We start from the raw sequence: 15691 nt of genomic DNA, 5'->3' as shown, positions 1-15691 counted from the left end.
GGGCGGAGGTAGCTGTGGGGTGAGGGGGCACGAAGGAGGGACGGGAGTAGCTGTGGGGTGGGAGGAGCAGGGCGGGGGGAGCTGTGAGGTGAGGGGCGCGAGGCACGGGACGGGAGTAGCTGTGGGGTGGGAGGAGCAGTGCAGGGGTAGCTGCAGGGAGGACGCTCTCTGGGGTGGGAGCAGCAGGACGGGGATAGTTGTGAGGTGAGGGGGCGCGAGGCACGGGACGGGGGTAGCTGTGGGGGGACGGGGCTCTCTGTGGGGTGAGTGCAGCAGGGCGAGGGGAGCTCTGCCCCGTGTCACACAGCTGCGCGGCTCCTCGCCCTACGTAGCGCACCCCCGTGTCCCCAGCCGCCCTGGCCGCGCAGGACACCGGCGAGCGGGCCGTTGAGCACGGAGGAGGCGCCTCCTCGGCCGTCATTTCCGCCGTGTGTTTGAGTGGGGGTGGGGGGGCAGAGCGCTCTCCGCCTCCTCCTCCTCCGCGGCGGCCGGAGATACAGACCCAGCGCGGGTGAGGGAGGGGAGGCAGCCGAGCCAGCCGCAGCGCCCGCGGGCGGAGCCGCCAGACACCCCCTCCCGCCGGAGCGACACCGCACCCTCCCCCCAGCGCCCGGCCCGGCCCGGCCATGGGGAACGCAGCCACCGCCAAGAAGGGCAACGAGATCGAGAGCGGTGAGTGAGACAGACCCCGTCCCCTGGGGAGGGGGCCCAGCGGGCTTGGGCCCAGCGCGCACACAGGGCCGGCCCAGGCCCCGCGGCCTAGCGGGCTGCAGCGCGGAGCCCCCTGGCCAGCGCAGGCCTTGCAGCCAGGGCTCTGCCTAGCCAGGTGCCCGGTACCCTGCGGGGGAGGGAGGGGGGAGATCCAGGCTGTAAGGTGCCCGGGTCCACGTCTCCTCCAGCCTCGTAGCTGCTGGTGCATCGCCCATCCCTGGGTTTAGTGTTTTGAGCAGCATGGTTGTAAGCGGCTTAAATCGCCTTGTCCCAGCCTAGCGTAGCGCCGAGCCAATGCCGCGCCGACCCGCTGTGCCAGGCTGTCCCACAGCAGGTGTCTGTCACACTCACAAGCTGCTGCTCTACGAGCTTCTCCCATCTTAGTTGGCTTCCCAAAGAACCAGCCTCTGCTTCTGGAGGAGGAGGGGTTGATCTAGAGCAGTCTGTCATCCCCCTAGCCTTCAGCCTTTCAAGTGTTCCACAGCGTTTATTTCTCCACCCCTGTACACACCTTTGATTGCAGAGACGACATTGAGTTGGTATCATTATACAGCTTTCTGACTATGCTGTGATTTATCAGTGCATATGTATTTTTATCCTACTGGTGTGAATGTAGGACAGAAACTCCCCAGTCTTCCTGGATTGCTGAACATTGTCATCTCCTCCCCCACAAACTATGTAGGAATCTCATTTAGTGTGTCTGTATTGTTGGGATGTATACATTCTACTCATTGAAGTATTTATTTAGGTATATAGGTAAAACGTTTATTTTAAGTTTCTTTTGGTTTTTACAAATGAGCGAGGTAGCTCAATATTGAACTATGTGAATTTGTGGATTTTGGGGGTTTGTTCCAGGTATATCATCATGATCGTTAAATAATTTAAAGCTGATTAAATGCACCAAACTCTTTTTTGTTTAACTGGCTCTCTTACTACTTTATAACCTTGGATAAGTTTCTGTTGGGTAAATTGCATGGTAGGGTCCAGTGTAAAACTGCTTATTTAAAGAAATACTGAACGTTTACAAATGCTGTATTCTTACAACAGTGTCTTACCTCTATCACTAAAAACACCATTGGATTATTATAAATGAAGGAACTTTAAATTTGCTGTTGTCATTGTTTGTTTGTTTACTTTTTCCATTTATTTATCCCTTAAACGTAGTCTTGCAATCAGATTTATGCAGGTAGACCCCACCCACCACCACCACTACTCACACAGAGCTCCATTGATTTTTCTGGATTCATTTGCAGGATTGGACCTTTGCTTGGACAGTGAAACTAGACTGTTCAGTTTTAGTTTCTGGTTCAAAAGCACTAGTGTGTGATGGTAGAGTTTTTTGATTTACAAATATTTTATGAGATATTTAAAAACTATTTTGATCTTTTTAAAAGATCATATTTGTTTGGTTTTATAAACATAAAAATACCCTGCACCTGGACAACTTCTGAAATGCTAATGATAAAACATTGCATTATACTTCTTTGACAGCCATATTTCTGCTGGTTTATCTTGTTAAATTAAATCTTTGGTTAATGGGAATAATAAAGACTTGCATTAGTCTTTTACACACCACCAAATAAAGCATTTAGGAATTCTGAAGCACACAAACAGTGTATTTCAGAACTTCTCTCTCTCTCTCTCATTTTTGAAGTGTTTACTTATAAAATGAAAGTCCTGGATAGATTGCTGTAATTAGATTTGTAATTTGTCAGCATACTTAACACTAGGAATTTCTGTAGTGACATTACTTTTGTAATTAGGGGATGAAATAGTCCCTTTCTTCTCTACCACTTGTATAAGACCTGGATTTGTTAACTGTGTGGGATCAAATAATTGTAAATTTGTATGTAGTAAATTATTGGAAGCAAAAAGGGATATTCAGACTTGTTTATAGGAGTAAAAGTCTCTCAGGAAAAAGAGTGATTTGGATTTGTTGTTAAAGTCTGGTCTAAATTTTCTTTGATCCCCCAGTCTTTATGCTTCTTTTCTGAAGAGTATATGATGCTTGATTTGCATCATATACTCTAAACTCTAGAACACTTAATAATGTGGAATAAACTATGCAGGGTGGCAGCAGAAAAATACCCAGGGATTACTAAAGGGTGATAATATGCCCTTAATCCATGCATGCAACTCATGGCATTATGCATGTCAAGAGCATACTGAGGTTTTTGAAAGAACAATGGAGGGTAACTTGGCTTGTACTGATTACTACTTGCAAAAGCAAATGTAGTTTAGTTTAAGAGCTCTTTTACTGTCTCTGGTCAATTTAGATTATAACCATATGATTGAGTGGTCCATTTATGTAGCAGAACCTGATATGCTGAAATGTAGTCTTGGTGTTTTCTTTAGCTTTTTGTCTTTGTTACAAATGACTTCAGTAACTAATAATGAGCTTTGTATGGTTGCAGAATAAATAGTTGTATGTTAGTCGAAATAGTAGAATGCAAAACATAATCTTAAAAACTGCATCCAAACAAGACTTGCAAGTGAATGGAATCAAAATGGTAATTTCCAATCTACTGCACTATGTTGTAGAAGGTAGCATAAGATACCTTTTGTATCTGGGACTAAGAGGGAGTCATAAATTGGTGTGACTTACATCATATTGTTATCTAGTATGTAAGCAGGTGGATGTAAAAGTGGGATGTAGCCTACTTCACTTGATGTTTTATACTGTTAGTTCCTTTTTCTGCTATCCCCCTCTCTTCCAGGCTATCATTGCATATAGTAAACTTATGCCTGGTATACATCTAAAATTTAGGTTGATCTAGCCACGTGGCTCAGAGGTGTGGAAAAACTATTACCCTGAGTCACACAAACCTAAACCCTGCTATACATATCACAGGTCAACAGAAGAATTCTTCCACAGACTCAATCTACCTCCTCTCAAGTAGGTAGTTTAACTGTAGCAATGAAAAAATTCCTTCTGTTGCTGTAGCAAGTGTCTACACCAGGGGTTCTCAGGACAAATTTTTTTGGTGGCCTCAATGTGTGGCTCCCAGCTCTTTCTGGTGGCCACTCTCACAGTTTCCTGAAATACTTAATTAGCTTTAAGAAAAACAATTAAATATAAACATCCAAATCATTATAACTTATTTATTGCTAGCTAGTAAGTCTGTTGTGAAAGGTGATATTAACATACAAATATCACTTTTCACAGCAGACTTACTCAGCGCTGCCAAGCCTGGGGACAAATTAAGCCCTGGATAAGGGTTAGGGGGGGGTGGGGAGTGGAGCTAGAGCCTGAATCCTTGCTGCTGGAGCCTAGGGCCTACCACTGTGCAGCCGGAGCCTGGGATTGGAGCCCAAAGCCCCGCTGCCAGAGCCTGCCAGCCCACCACCCCAGAACTGATGCTCAAAGCCTGAGCCCCACCACCCTTGGGAAGGTGAGGAACTCGCTGGCTGCTTGGTCCTCCAGCATTGTGCCTCAGGTGTCTCCAGAAGAGGGCAGGGCCCAACCCCTGTTGGCAGCCCCAGCAACCAACACCAAAGTGGTGCATCCAGGAGCAACAGGGAGAGGGAGGGGCTGTTATTCCCCCACACACACACACCCCAGGGGGCTGTGGCCAAAAGAAAAGCCCCTGGTGGCCACGTTTGAGAAACACTGGCACACTGTGGTGCTACAGTTGTGCCACTGTTAATCTGTAGTATCATTGGGCCAAAATCAGAAGTGAGATAGAAAAAGTAAGCTGCTTTATCTGGGTGGACACCATTGACTTTAATGGGGCACCACATAGTATAAAAGTCTGTGATGGTTGAGAAGCTTGCAGGATAAAAGCATTCATAACTTGCATATTGAGTGGATCAGAAGATAATGTAAATTACACAAAGTTGGATTTCCTTAAATGCATTTCTGCGTTTGGCCTTTTGTCTTTGTATACGTTTAATAGGACACAATGGACTAAGTTTTTTTTTTTTTCTTTTTTTATCTATATGACCCCCATTGAATTTCCTGTATATGAGAGCAAAGTTTGCCCCACTGTCTAAATAGCTGAATCTGGTTTAGCGCAATTTTAAATATAACGTGGAGCAAATTAAATTTAAAAAGAACCCTTTGTTGATTTACCGTAACTTATAGCTATCTGTGGAAGAAAAGAGTTATGTTTTATTTATATTTTAACGTTAGTTTTATTAAGATGAATCTTTATCTTGGGTGCAGTTTTAATAAAGGAAATATGACTTTACTGTAGACTTCTAAATTAGAACAAGAACAACAAATGACATTTGGTCTCATAAATTGATCTCTTGCTCTAGAGCAGGGGTTCTCACAGTGGGGGTCAGGACCCCTCAGGCGATCACAAGGTTATTACATGGGGGGTCATGAGCTGTCAGCCTCTACCCCAAGCCTCACTTTGCCTCCTGCATTTATAATGGTGTTGAATATATTTTAAAGTGTTTTTAATTTACAAGGGGAGGTTGCACTCAGAGGCTTGCTATGTGAAAGGGGTCACCAGTACAAAAGTTTGAGAACCATTGCTCTAGAGTACATGATCAGTTTGATAATGTTTTAACATTATCTGGCCAGTCTAAATAGTGTTGAATAAGTTAACCACATCAATTGCAAAGTTTATAGGAAGTATTTGTTCTTTCTATAAATTATGAGAAATCTAGTGCTTTTGAGTAATATGTAAAGCTCTGCATTACTTGCTCTTTTTTTTTATCTGTGAAATAGTGCACACATGCAGTTACAACATTAATTAGTTTGGAAATTGGTTTTTAATCTTTTACCATCTTCTCTGAGGGAAGAAAGTTGTTGCAGTTTTGAATCTCAGAATAAAATCTTAAACTTACCCCCCCGCCCCAAAAAAAAACCCCAACTTTTTTTGGTTATTCTAATATTAGTTACTAAATTATATTAAAGAACACATAGGTGATTAGAATACTCTTTAACTGCTATTTAATTGAAAGTTTTGTACACTTTTTCTGTTCTTTATATTCATTTTGAAACAGCTCAATTTCAGTAGCTTTTAAGTTAGTCACTAGTCTTTGTCCTTGCCACTTTTTTTTAACAATAATGTGAGATATGGAGTTGCTTGATTTTTTTTTTTTTAACTTTTTTAGAGTTGATGTGGAAGCTTTGAAGATTAGGTGTAGTTTAATTTTGATTCCAAATACCTCCTCTCATTATCTGAGAACCATATATTGCATTTACAGGAATGGTTGGACTATGCTCTAACAGGTCTTACAAGCTCAAACTTCTGTGATCTTTAGATGTACACGTTTGGGATGGGGGGAGATGGATAGTGGCTCCTTTAAGGGTCCCCATCTCCAAAAGTTAGGAAGGATTGTCTCACTGGGGGTGGGATGGGAAGGTATCACCTGAGAGGGTGCTTTGGCTGGTTTGCTCAGATATGTCATTGGCCCTTATACAACTGAGAAAGTATATATAGACCCTGTGCCTCCAGCCTGAGCGCCCTCTCATTGATTAGCATAGTACCAGGATTTTAGGTCTGCTGTGGACATTTTGTTAGTAGCCTTTTTTGGGACAGGGAAGGAATTTTCACCTTATGGTGAGATTGGCCAGAATGGGGTGACTGTTCAGGTCTTCCCCACAGCTGTTCGGGGATACAGTGGAGTTAGGAGATAAAGGTCAAGTTGTGACACTTTAGCAGGTGTCTGATGCAGGTGTTCATTTCTTAAGGAGTCCTGTTCCCTGATTAAACTAGAATTATAAATAGACTTAAGGGAAGAAGCTGGGAAATGGGGCTGGGATTCCTAAGGTCTGGGGCAGTGAGGAAACAACCCAGTTCTTTAACCTTCATATGAGGGGAGGACATTGGGATCCTAACAATGTTTTTGGGGACCAGCTATGGAGAAGTAGGGGTTGAGGGGCATCTCTCCACCAGGTTGAAATTATTCATAATGTTGAGTGCCTGGTAATTCCCAGATGAATTAAGGTGATAAGGTTGTCATCAAATTAAACTATGGGCCTTGCATCTTGTGTTTATTTTTCCATGTGTCTGGGACAATGCGCGTCTGTCACATGCTCGCTCTCCCTCTCTCCAAACTAGTAACACTGCAATATCTTCTGTATGAGGGTGCGCCTATTACTGTCAGCCCTTCTTTGCATTCCCCTGAATTATTTGATGCATTGTTGTTATGTATTTGTTAGAAGTGCTTTGCCTTACCAGTCAATTTCAACAGTTCTGAAGAAGCTATCTTTGGGGGTGTGGAGGGTTGTTTATTCTTCATGTCCAGTCATTATTTGGTCCCTCCATTGAGGTTACCAATACACGTTAGTAATATAGTTGGCAGTTCCTGTAACATAGATGTTTGTTTACTAAGAATTGGACAGGCCATCAGTTCATTTCATACAGCCATTGGACAGCCATTCGCTGATACACGGCTGTGTCACTACTCACCAGTGGTATAGAGGTGAACAATTCTATACTCCATTTCTAATTTCCTGAGTCACTCAGTCCCCTGTAACGATAGTCTTTTGGACATTGGGATGTGATATTTAGGGTTTGACTGTAGTTTTGTTCAATGGTAATAATCCTTTTGTACAGTGAGTTTATGCTCTTTGACTTTGAAATTGCAAATTGACAACTTCTGAAGTCTTGTTTACACATTTAAATACAATAGATATAGGGAGTATATCCTGAAGGGTACATAAAAGGAAAATCTTTACTCCAGTGATGTTTCTTGTACATCTACCATCCACAAATAATAGATTTAAAATTGTAGTCCTATATTTTGTGCTCAAACTGATATTTATTAATGATTTTTTCAGCATTACTATTTCACCTTCTCAAAATCAATATTGGTTCCAGTTACTTGCTGAACTAACATTTGAAAATATCTTTAGTGGAATTATCCTAGTTAGTGTTTTGGGGATGGTCACATGTGAGAATCTCCTTTCAAAAGGGACTCAAGATTAGAGGAGCAGAGGTCTTACAGGTTAGCATTGAGCTAGATTTGCTGAAATGTGTGGGAAATCTTGTGCAATGCCAATTCATAGTTTGCCTGTCCATAAACTACAATTTATTTTGTTTTAGTGTAATTAAAAAAAAAAACCCAAAACTTTTCACAGCTCAAAATTCCCTAATAGCAATTTAAAATAATACATAGAAAAGATAGTCCTACAGCAGCATAACAAATTTATGTTAACATTTTGGAGTTGTTCCATCCTTTTGAACATTTAGCTACTGTCCGTTGTTCCTGTTTGTGGGCTCAGATTGTTTTCCACTTTAAAATATCTTAAGTCATTTGATGCATTGTTATGTATTTGTTAGTAGTGCCCATTCATTTACCCACCCATCCACTCTCAGAAGCATGTCAGTATCAAAAGTCATGAACATGTTTTGAAGAATCATTGAATACTTGGCTTTTGCAATTTTTAACGTAACTAAGGCTTTAGGCTTGTCTACACTTACATTTTATAGCGCTCTAACTTGCTGGCTCCGGGGTGTGAAAAATCACCCTCTTGAGCACAGTCAAGTCTGGGTGCTTTCAAGTGGTAGTGTAGAAAGGCACTGAGCGCTGGGAACCGCGCACAGAGCTAATCGCCTTGGGGAGAAGGATTACCAGGAGCATGACCATACTGCATTTCAAAGAGCTGTTGCAGGAGCGTTCCTGCGACAGCACTTTGAAGTTTCCAGTGTAGCCATGCCCTTTGTCTACCCTGCACAGTTATTGCAGTAATTGGTACCAACCACTGGGTGATTGAGCAACCAATCTGAACATCTAGATTAGCCTAGCCCAGGTGTTAGTATTCCTACAGCAAATCCCTACCTGCTTTCCTGTGTCCTGACTATTTGTACACTCACTGGCATGTACCTGTGGGCATATTCCGTGGTTCTTTGTGCTAAGACGCTTCAGTATTCTTACCCAGTAAAATGTGTCAATTGCAGGTCTTGCTGTAGGGATTGACAGCACAGTAGATGTAATCATGCCTTCACGAGTTAGGTTATCACAAGTTGATTAGCCCCATGATTGCTTACGCCATGGTGTATCTTCTGGCTCAGATCAAGTGCAGTGAAGATGCAGTCTAAAGGTTTGTCTTCACTGCTGTAAAAGGATGATGTTTTGCAGTGGGGTGACATTCATGAATTATCCTAAGGTAAAAATACAGTGAAGATAAGGTATTTTAGTTTTACTGCAAGATAAACTTGCTGAGGCCAAGTTCACCTCCATGAGTTTACATAGCAGTAAAACTAGAATGCCTTGTCTTCACAAATTTTTTTTTTTTAGGATAGCTAGTGCATGCTAATTACCCCAACATAAAAAATTCAGCTTTTTTAGCAGTGAAGACGGGCCCAAGGAGAATCTCAAGTACTGTAAATCAGTAATAGGTATTCTACAAGAAGACAATTGTCACGTCATAACACAGAGAAACATAAAATATGTCTCCTATGACATTTGCAGTGTTGCTGTAGCCATGTAGGTGCCAGGATATTAGAGGGACAAGGTGGGTGCGGATCCAATAAAAGGTATTTCAACTTCTGTTGGTCAAAGAGACAAGTGTAGCTGAAAAATGTCTCTCTTTCACCAATGCAAGTTGGTTCAATAAAAGAGATTTTCTCACCCACATTGTCTTTCTTCCATGACATGGTTGTTCTTTACCAGAGTAAATGTGACATCCTGATGATTATCCTGAACCAAGTTTTCTCCATAAGAACAATAGAGGAACTGTTGTTGTGCTTTGTAGTGGCTGTTTTTTTTGGTAGGCGTTGTATCTGCTTGATAGAATAAGGTAGGCTAAAATAATTAACCATCTTATCTAAGTTGTTGAAACAATCAAGAAAGCTAGAAAATCCTTTTTCAACTTGAAGCATCATTCTCAGATATACTAGCGTGTTCGGTCTATTTGATTGTTTGTAGGGGTACATTTTTGGTTTGTTATCACACTGTAGCTGATAAATTTTTATCTTACTGTTAAAAATTTAGGAATGTTTAACCACAGGGCGCCAGGAGTTCTGATTTCTTACTGCCAATAGCAAGTACATACTTGGTAAACTATTGCACTTGGGGTAAGCCTGTGCTACAGCAGCCGCACTACAGCTGTGTTGCTGTGGCACAGTAGTTTTGACATTTCCTACATAGATAGAAGGGGTTTGTCCATCAATGTACATCTCTACCCTGATATAACGCGGTCCTTGGGAGCCAAAAAATCTCACCACCTTATAGGTGAAATCACGTTATATCGAGTTCAGGCCGGTACAGGGTGCTGGACTGGACCGGCTTCCCCATGGTGATTTAAAGGGCCTGGTGCTCCAGCCGCTGCGGGGAGCCCTGGGCCCTTTATATCACCACCGGAGCTCTGACAGCAGGACTCTGGCGGGGATTTAAAGGTCCCGGGGCTCCTTTCAGCGGCTGAAGCCTCTGGCCCTTTAAATCATCGCCTGAGCCTGGCTGCCAGAGCCCTGATGAGGATTTAAAGGGCCTGGTGCTCCAGCTGCTGTGGGAAGCCCTGGTCCCTTTAAATCATCGCTAGAGCTCTGGCAGCGAGGTCGGGCGGTGATTTAAAGGGCCTGGGGCTCCACACAAATTCAGATATAATGCGTTAAAGCAGTGGGGCTCAGGTGGCGCTTTAAAAGGCCTGGGGCTCCCCGCTGCTTTACCGCGTTGTATCTGAATTTGTGTTATATTGGGTCGCATTCTGTCGGGGTAGAGGTTTAGTTAATCCACCTCTCTGAGATGTGGTAGGTTGGTCAACAGAATAATTATTTCCTTGATTTAGTTGCATCTACACCAGAGGGTTAGGTTGACCTAACTACAGAAATCAGGATGTGAAATTTTTCACGTCTGTGAGTGACGTAGTTTCTAGGTTGATTTAATTTTTAAGTGTAGCTCACGCCTTGCTGTTAGCACTGAAAAACAAACACACTAATTGTGGTTTTAAAGAAGGATGAAAGAAAAACCTGGCAGCCTGAGTAGCTATTGTATCAAAGGAGCAAACCTGAGATTTAAACACGAAAAATACTGTTACTTTCTCTGCACCTAGAATCCGTTTTTTGTTCTTGTCCCTGAGAAGTGAATTGGAGATGACATAATTAATGGTATATATGCATAGATGAATAGACAGATAAACTCCAGTAGTATTTATGGTGACTTTTGATTAATGTGATATTAAGCAGTTTGAATTTCTTTGTCTGTGTTACAATGGGTAGTGGAACAGTAGGTGATACGTTTAATTTAGGGCTGTCAAGCGATTGAAAAAAATTAATCTCGATTAATCGTGCTGTTAATAATAGAATGCCATTTATTTAAATATTTTTGGATGTTTTCTACATTTTCAAATATATTTCAATTACAACACAGAACACAACGTGTACAGTGCTCACTTTATATTTATTTTTATTACAAATATTTGCACTGTAAAAAACAAAAGAAATAGTAGTTTTCAGTTCACCTAATACGAAAACTGAAGTGCAATCTCTTTATCATGAAAATTGAACTTACAAATATAAAATTATGCATTAAAAAATAAAACAGTTTTTTTGTACAATGTAAAAGTTCAGAGCCTGCAAGTCCAGAGCCTGCAAGTCCACTCAGTCCTACTTCAGCCAATCGCTCAGACATACAAGTTTGGTTGCAATTTGTAGGAGATAATGTTGCCTGCTTCCTGTTTACATTGTCACCTGAAAGTGAGAACAGGCATTCACATGGCACTGTTGTAGCCAGTGTCACAAGATATTTACGTGCCAGAAGCGCTAAAGATTCCTAAGTCCCTTCATGCTTCAACCACCATTCCAGAGGATATGCGTCCTTGCTGATGATGGGTTCTGCTCAATAACAATCCAAAGCAAAGCGGACCGACGTATGTTCATTTTAATCATCTGAGTCAGATGCCACCGACAGAAGGTTGATTTTATATTTTGGTCGTTTGGGTTCTGTAGTTTCTGCATCAGAGTGTTGCTCTTTTAAGACTTCCGAAAGCATGTTCCACACCTCATCCCTCTCAGATTTTGGAGACACTTCAGATTCTTAAACTTTGGGTGGAGTACTGTAGCTATTTTTAGAAATCTCACATTGATACAGTCTTTTCATTTTGTCAGATCTGCTGTTAAAGTGTTCTTAAAACGAACATGTGCTGGGTTATCATCCGAGACTGCTTTAACATGAAGTATATGGCAGAATGAGGGTGAAACAGAACAGGAGACATACAGTTCTTCTCCAAGGAGTTCAGTCACAAATTTAGTTAATGCATTAATTAATGGAAGCATGTCCGCTGGAGTTGTGGCCAAAGCATGAAGAAGCATACTAATGTTTAGCATAACTGGCATGTAAATAATTGTAACGCCAGCTACAAAAGTGCCATGCAAATGCCTGTTCTCACTTTCAGATGACATTGTAAATAAGAAGCAGGCAGCAGTATTTCCCGTAAATGTAAACAAACTTGTTTGTCTTAGCGATTGGCTGAACAAAAAGTAATACTGAGTGGACTTGTAGGCACTAAAATTTTACATTGTTTTGTTTTTAAGTGCAGTTATGTAACAAAAAAATCTAGATTTGTAAGTTACACTTTCATAATAAAGAGATTGCACTACAGTACTTGTATGAGGTGAATTGAAAAATAGCATTGCTTTTGTTTATCATTTTCACAGTGCAAATATTTGTAATAAAAATAATATAAAGTGAGCACTGTACATTTTGTATTCTGTGTTGTAATAGAAATCAATATGTTTGAAAATGTAGAAAAATGTCCACAAATATTTAATAAATTTCAACTGATATTCTATTGTTTAACAGTGTAATTAATCGCAATAAATTTTTTTAATCACAATTAATTTTTTTGAGTTAACTATGATTAATCGACAGCCCTAGTTTAATTATTATAGTTTAAGCTTGCAATAAGTTTAATGTATTCATCTTCTAAATGGGTTTTATAGATGAGTGTAAAATATAACTTAATCACAGATAAAACACTTCTGTCTATAATAAGACAATAGTTTTATTCAAATTAGCAAGGTTCAGGCATTTCTGTGTTAACTGACACTTGAGTCAGTCTGGTACACAGAGGTTCTAGTCATATAATTCCAGTTGACAAAAATAGGGCAGGAGTGGAAAGGGAGAAGGTGTTGCAGGGCTAGAATCAGTGTGGGAGGTGGTACCAGTGTGAAGGTTTGAGACTCTTTTAACATGCACCAGTATGGCAAAGGCAAATGGTACACATTGAATTAATACAGTTGACAAGTCTATATCTTTAAAATGTCTGATGACTTCTGCTACAGCTTTGATATTTATTTTTTTTTAAATGAATATAGTTTTTAATGGCTAATTTATGTTTAGGTAATACATGCATTGATGGGAAATACACAAAGCTATAGTAGATTTATTGGACAAATAAACATTTAGCTGTACCAAAATAGCTTAGTGTATGTATGGTAAGGGTACAAGCTTGTGAATGCAGGTTATTTACCTGATTAAAATAATTGTTTTGAGCTTTGGAAGTCCTTTGAGCCTGATTGTCCCTCGCTTTCACTGGTGTGAAGAGAGAGTCAGGCCCATTTTGAATACATCTATATCGTTGTACTTTTCTACAGTGTTCTCTGCAAATCGGAAAAATAGTATTGTTCTTAGGGCTGCTGTTTTTAAAATTCTAGGCCTCAGTGACACAGTTGGATTAGTGTTGGAGCCCCATTGAAATCTGGCACAAGGGTCCATCCAAGCAAGGTGGTTTCTGAGACTGGAGCTCCAGTTTGTAAAGTTATTGGGAGAATAGATTATCAATAGTGCATTCCAACATTATAGCCTATCATCAAACTGGCTACTATGCATGTTTACTAAGTCTGTGCTCCAAATACTTTAGCTAAGTTACGTTTTTAAAAGTACTCATTTTCTGTAAACTGTATTTCAGAGTGAAATAATTTAAGACACCATTTCATATTACAGATTAATGTCCTGCATAAATATCAAATTGCAAAACAAAGCAGTTTTAGTTCCAGGAGTCTTCAATAGCTTCATATACAGCTAGGTGTCCTGGAAGGTTCATTGTGGATAGTGCTTCTGTAGAGTTGAACAATTATTTTTATATTCATTAGAGTTATGTTCTCCTTGGTGAATTTTTTGTATGCCAAGTTAATGATAAAACTTCAGAAACTAAAATGAAAATTGAATTTATCTTAGATATCTGTGCTGAATGCTCTTAATTATGGTGAAGAATGGTGTAATATTAGGTACGATAAGTTATGGCATATGGTACTTTATTTAAGGTAAATGTATCTCTCTGCCAAGTGATGGCCCCCACCCCTAATTGTCTACACTACTTTAAAGGCTATAAGTGGGTATTCAGTACACAAAAATGGTCTTAACTCAATATTCATTTCAAGTTGATGGCTTACTTTTAAGGTGGAACACTATTACAGTTTTAATCAAGAAACAATGTTAATGGGGAATGTTCAGACTCACAGTTTATGCCATCAGCTTCCTGAAAGTTTGCCCAGCTATCTGTACACCCCTTAACAGAACGTAATGCTTTGCGTCGTTACTCTAATTAGCTGCTATAGCATGGTTTTTTATTTGAGGTAGCAAATAATAGAAAATAAACTTGTAATCCAACAACATATTGTAGAAATGTTTTAACAAGTGAACTTCATATTGTTTTTTAATTACATTTATAAAACAAGAAAACTGAGGATTCCTCAAAAACCTGAGAGATGGAAATCCTACCAAGTGTTGTTATAGTACAACAATAATACTGCATTCTGACCTGTTTTCCCCTCTAATTTAATATATGTCTATGCTGCAAATAAACACAAAACAAAACCCACCCCATGGCAGCGAATCTCAGAGCCTGTGTCAACAGACTCAGGCTTGCAAGACTCGCTATTGGGCTGAAAAGAGCAGTTTAGATGTTCCCACTCGGGTTGGAACCCAGCCTCTGAAATCCACCCCACTTGCCTGGTTTCAGAGCGTAGGCTCCAGCCTGACAGGCTGCTCTGCTATTTTTACTCCTGTAGTGTAAGCCCCGCAAACCTTAGTCAGTTGAGCCTGGCTCTGAGACTTGCTGCTGCAGTGGGGGGTGGGGGCGTCTGTATTTTTGCAGCGTAGACATACCCATAGCGCTGATCTACACTACTGCAGCAAGTTGACCCAAGTTACGCTACTTCAGTTACGTCAATAACGTAACTGAAGTCAACGTAGCTTAGATTGACTTACCATGGTGTCTACACTACGCTGGGTTGATGGGAGATGCTCTGCCGCCAACTTCCCTTACTCTTCTTGGGGAGATGGAGTACCAGAGTCCACTTGCTAAATCGACACCACTGCATCGATCTACCAGTAAGTGTAGACATGGCCTTAGAAACATCTCCCTCTTTGTTCAGAACTGATCGTTTGCCCTCACTCTAAAATTAAATGTGCAACATTGAGGGGCGATTAAATGGCTTAAGCAAGGCCGGTAGTCGTCATCGTCTTCTTAGTGTACGCGCAATGTGCCTCAGGTGGCATATGACCAGAATTCATCACTGAATTTGGTCCCGCTGGTTGAATCATTAGCTTCCCTGGCTTGAACTGGGTACTGACGGGGAGTGCGACGTGTATGTTGATCTATGCCAGTAGTAATTGAGTGTCTGGTAAGATATGAAATACATTGAAAATTTTGGTCTAGATCACATTACAAAGCCATCCGTGCATTTAATCTAAATTTGTTAAAAATACATTATTTTCACCCAGGGAATTCATGCAGAGTAGCAAAAAGTCTTCTATTAGCAGATTGTCTCCAGATATTTAAGTAATACAGTATGGTTCCTTGTTAACTTGGCAAGCAAGCAAACTGGAAGAATAGAGAAAATACATTCCCCCTCCCCATCTCTTCAGTTATGGTAATTGTAGGTGTTTATAACAAACATAGATCAAATAGTTTCAGACAGAAGTAATTTTTTTTTAATTGACAGTCCCTTTAAAATCACGTTGTTTTCAGAAGCTGATAAGTGAATAAAAGTTTGTTTCATCTTCCAAGTGTAACCCCCAAAGAGATTACCTATATTCCTGGGGCTCTGTCTGCTGGCAGGTCAGGGAGAGGCACACT

General features: G+C 40.8%; 1 protein-coding gene across 1 annotated transcript in view; it reads left to right on the top strand.

Annotated features, from left to right (window-relative positions):
• The first annotated feature begins 538 nt into the window (after positions 1-538).
• Positions 539-15691, top strand: part of PRKACB (protein kinase cAMP-activated catalytic subunit beta) — a 129812-nt gene continuing 114659 nt past the window's right edge. The window contains exon 1 of the mRNA XM_030572331.1: positions 539-672. Coding sequence (XP_030428191.1) covers positions 627-672 — 46 coding nt within the window. The 5' untranslated portion in view covers positions 539-626. The remainder of the gene's footprint in view (positions 673-15691) is intronic.

This window comes from Gopherus evgoodei, chromosome 8 (assembly GCF_007399415.2).
Source record: "Gopherus evgoodei ecotype Sinaloan lineage chromosome 8, rGopEvg1_v1.p, whole genome shotgun sequence".
Taxonomy (NCBI): domain Eukaryota; kingdom Metazoa; phylum Chordata; order Testudines; family Testudinidae; genus Gopherus; species Gopherus evgoodei.
Note: the sequence above shows the minus strand (reverse complement) of the source record. Positions and strands in the feature narration are given on the sequence as shown.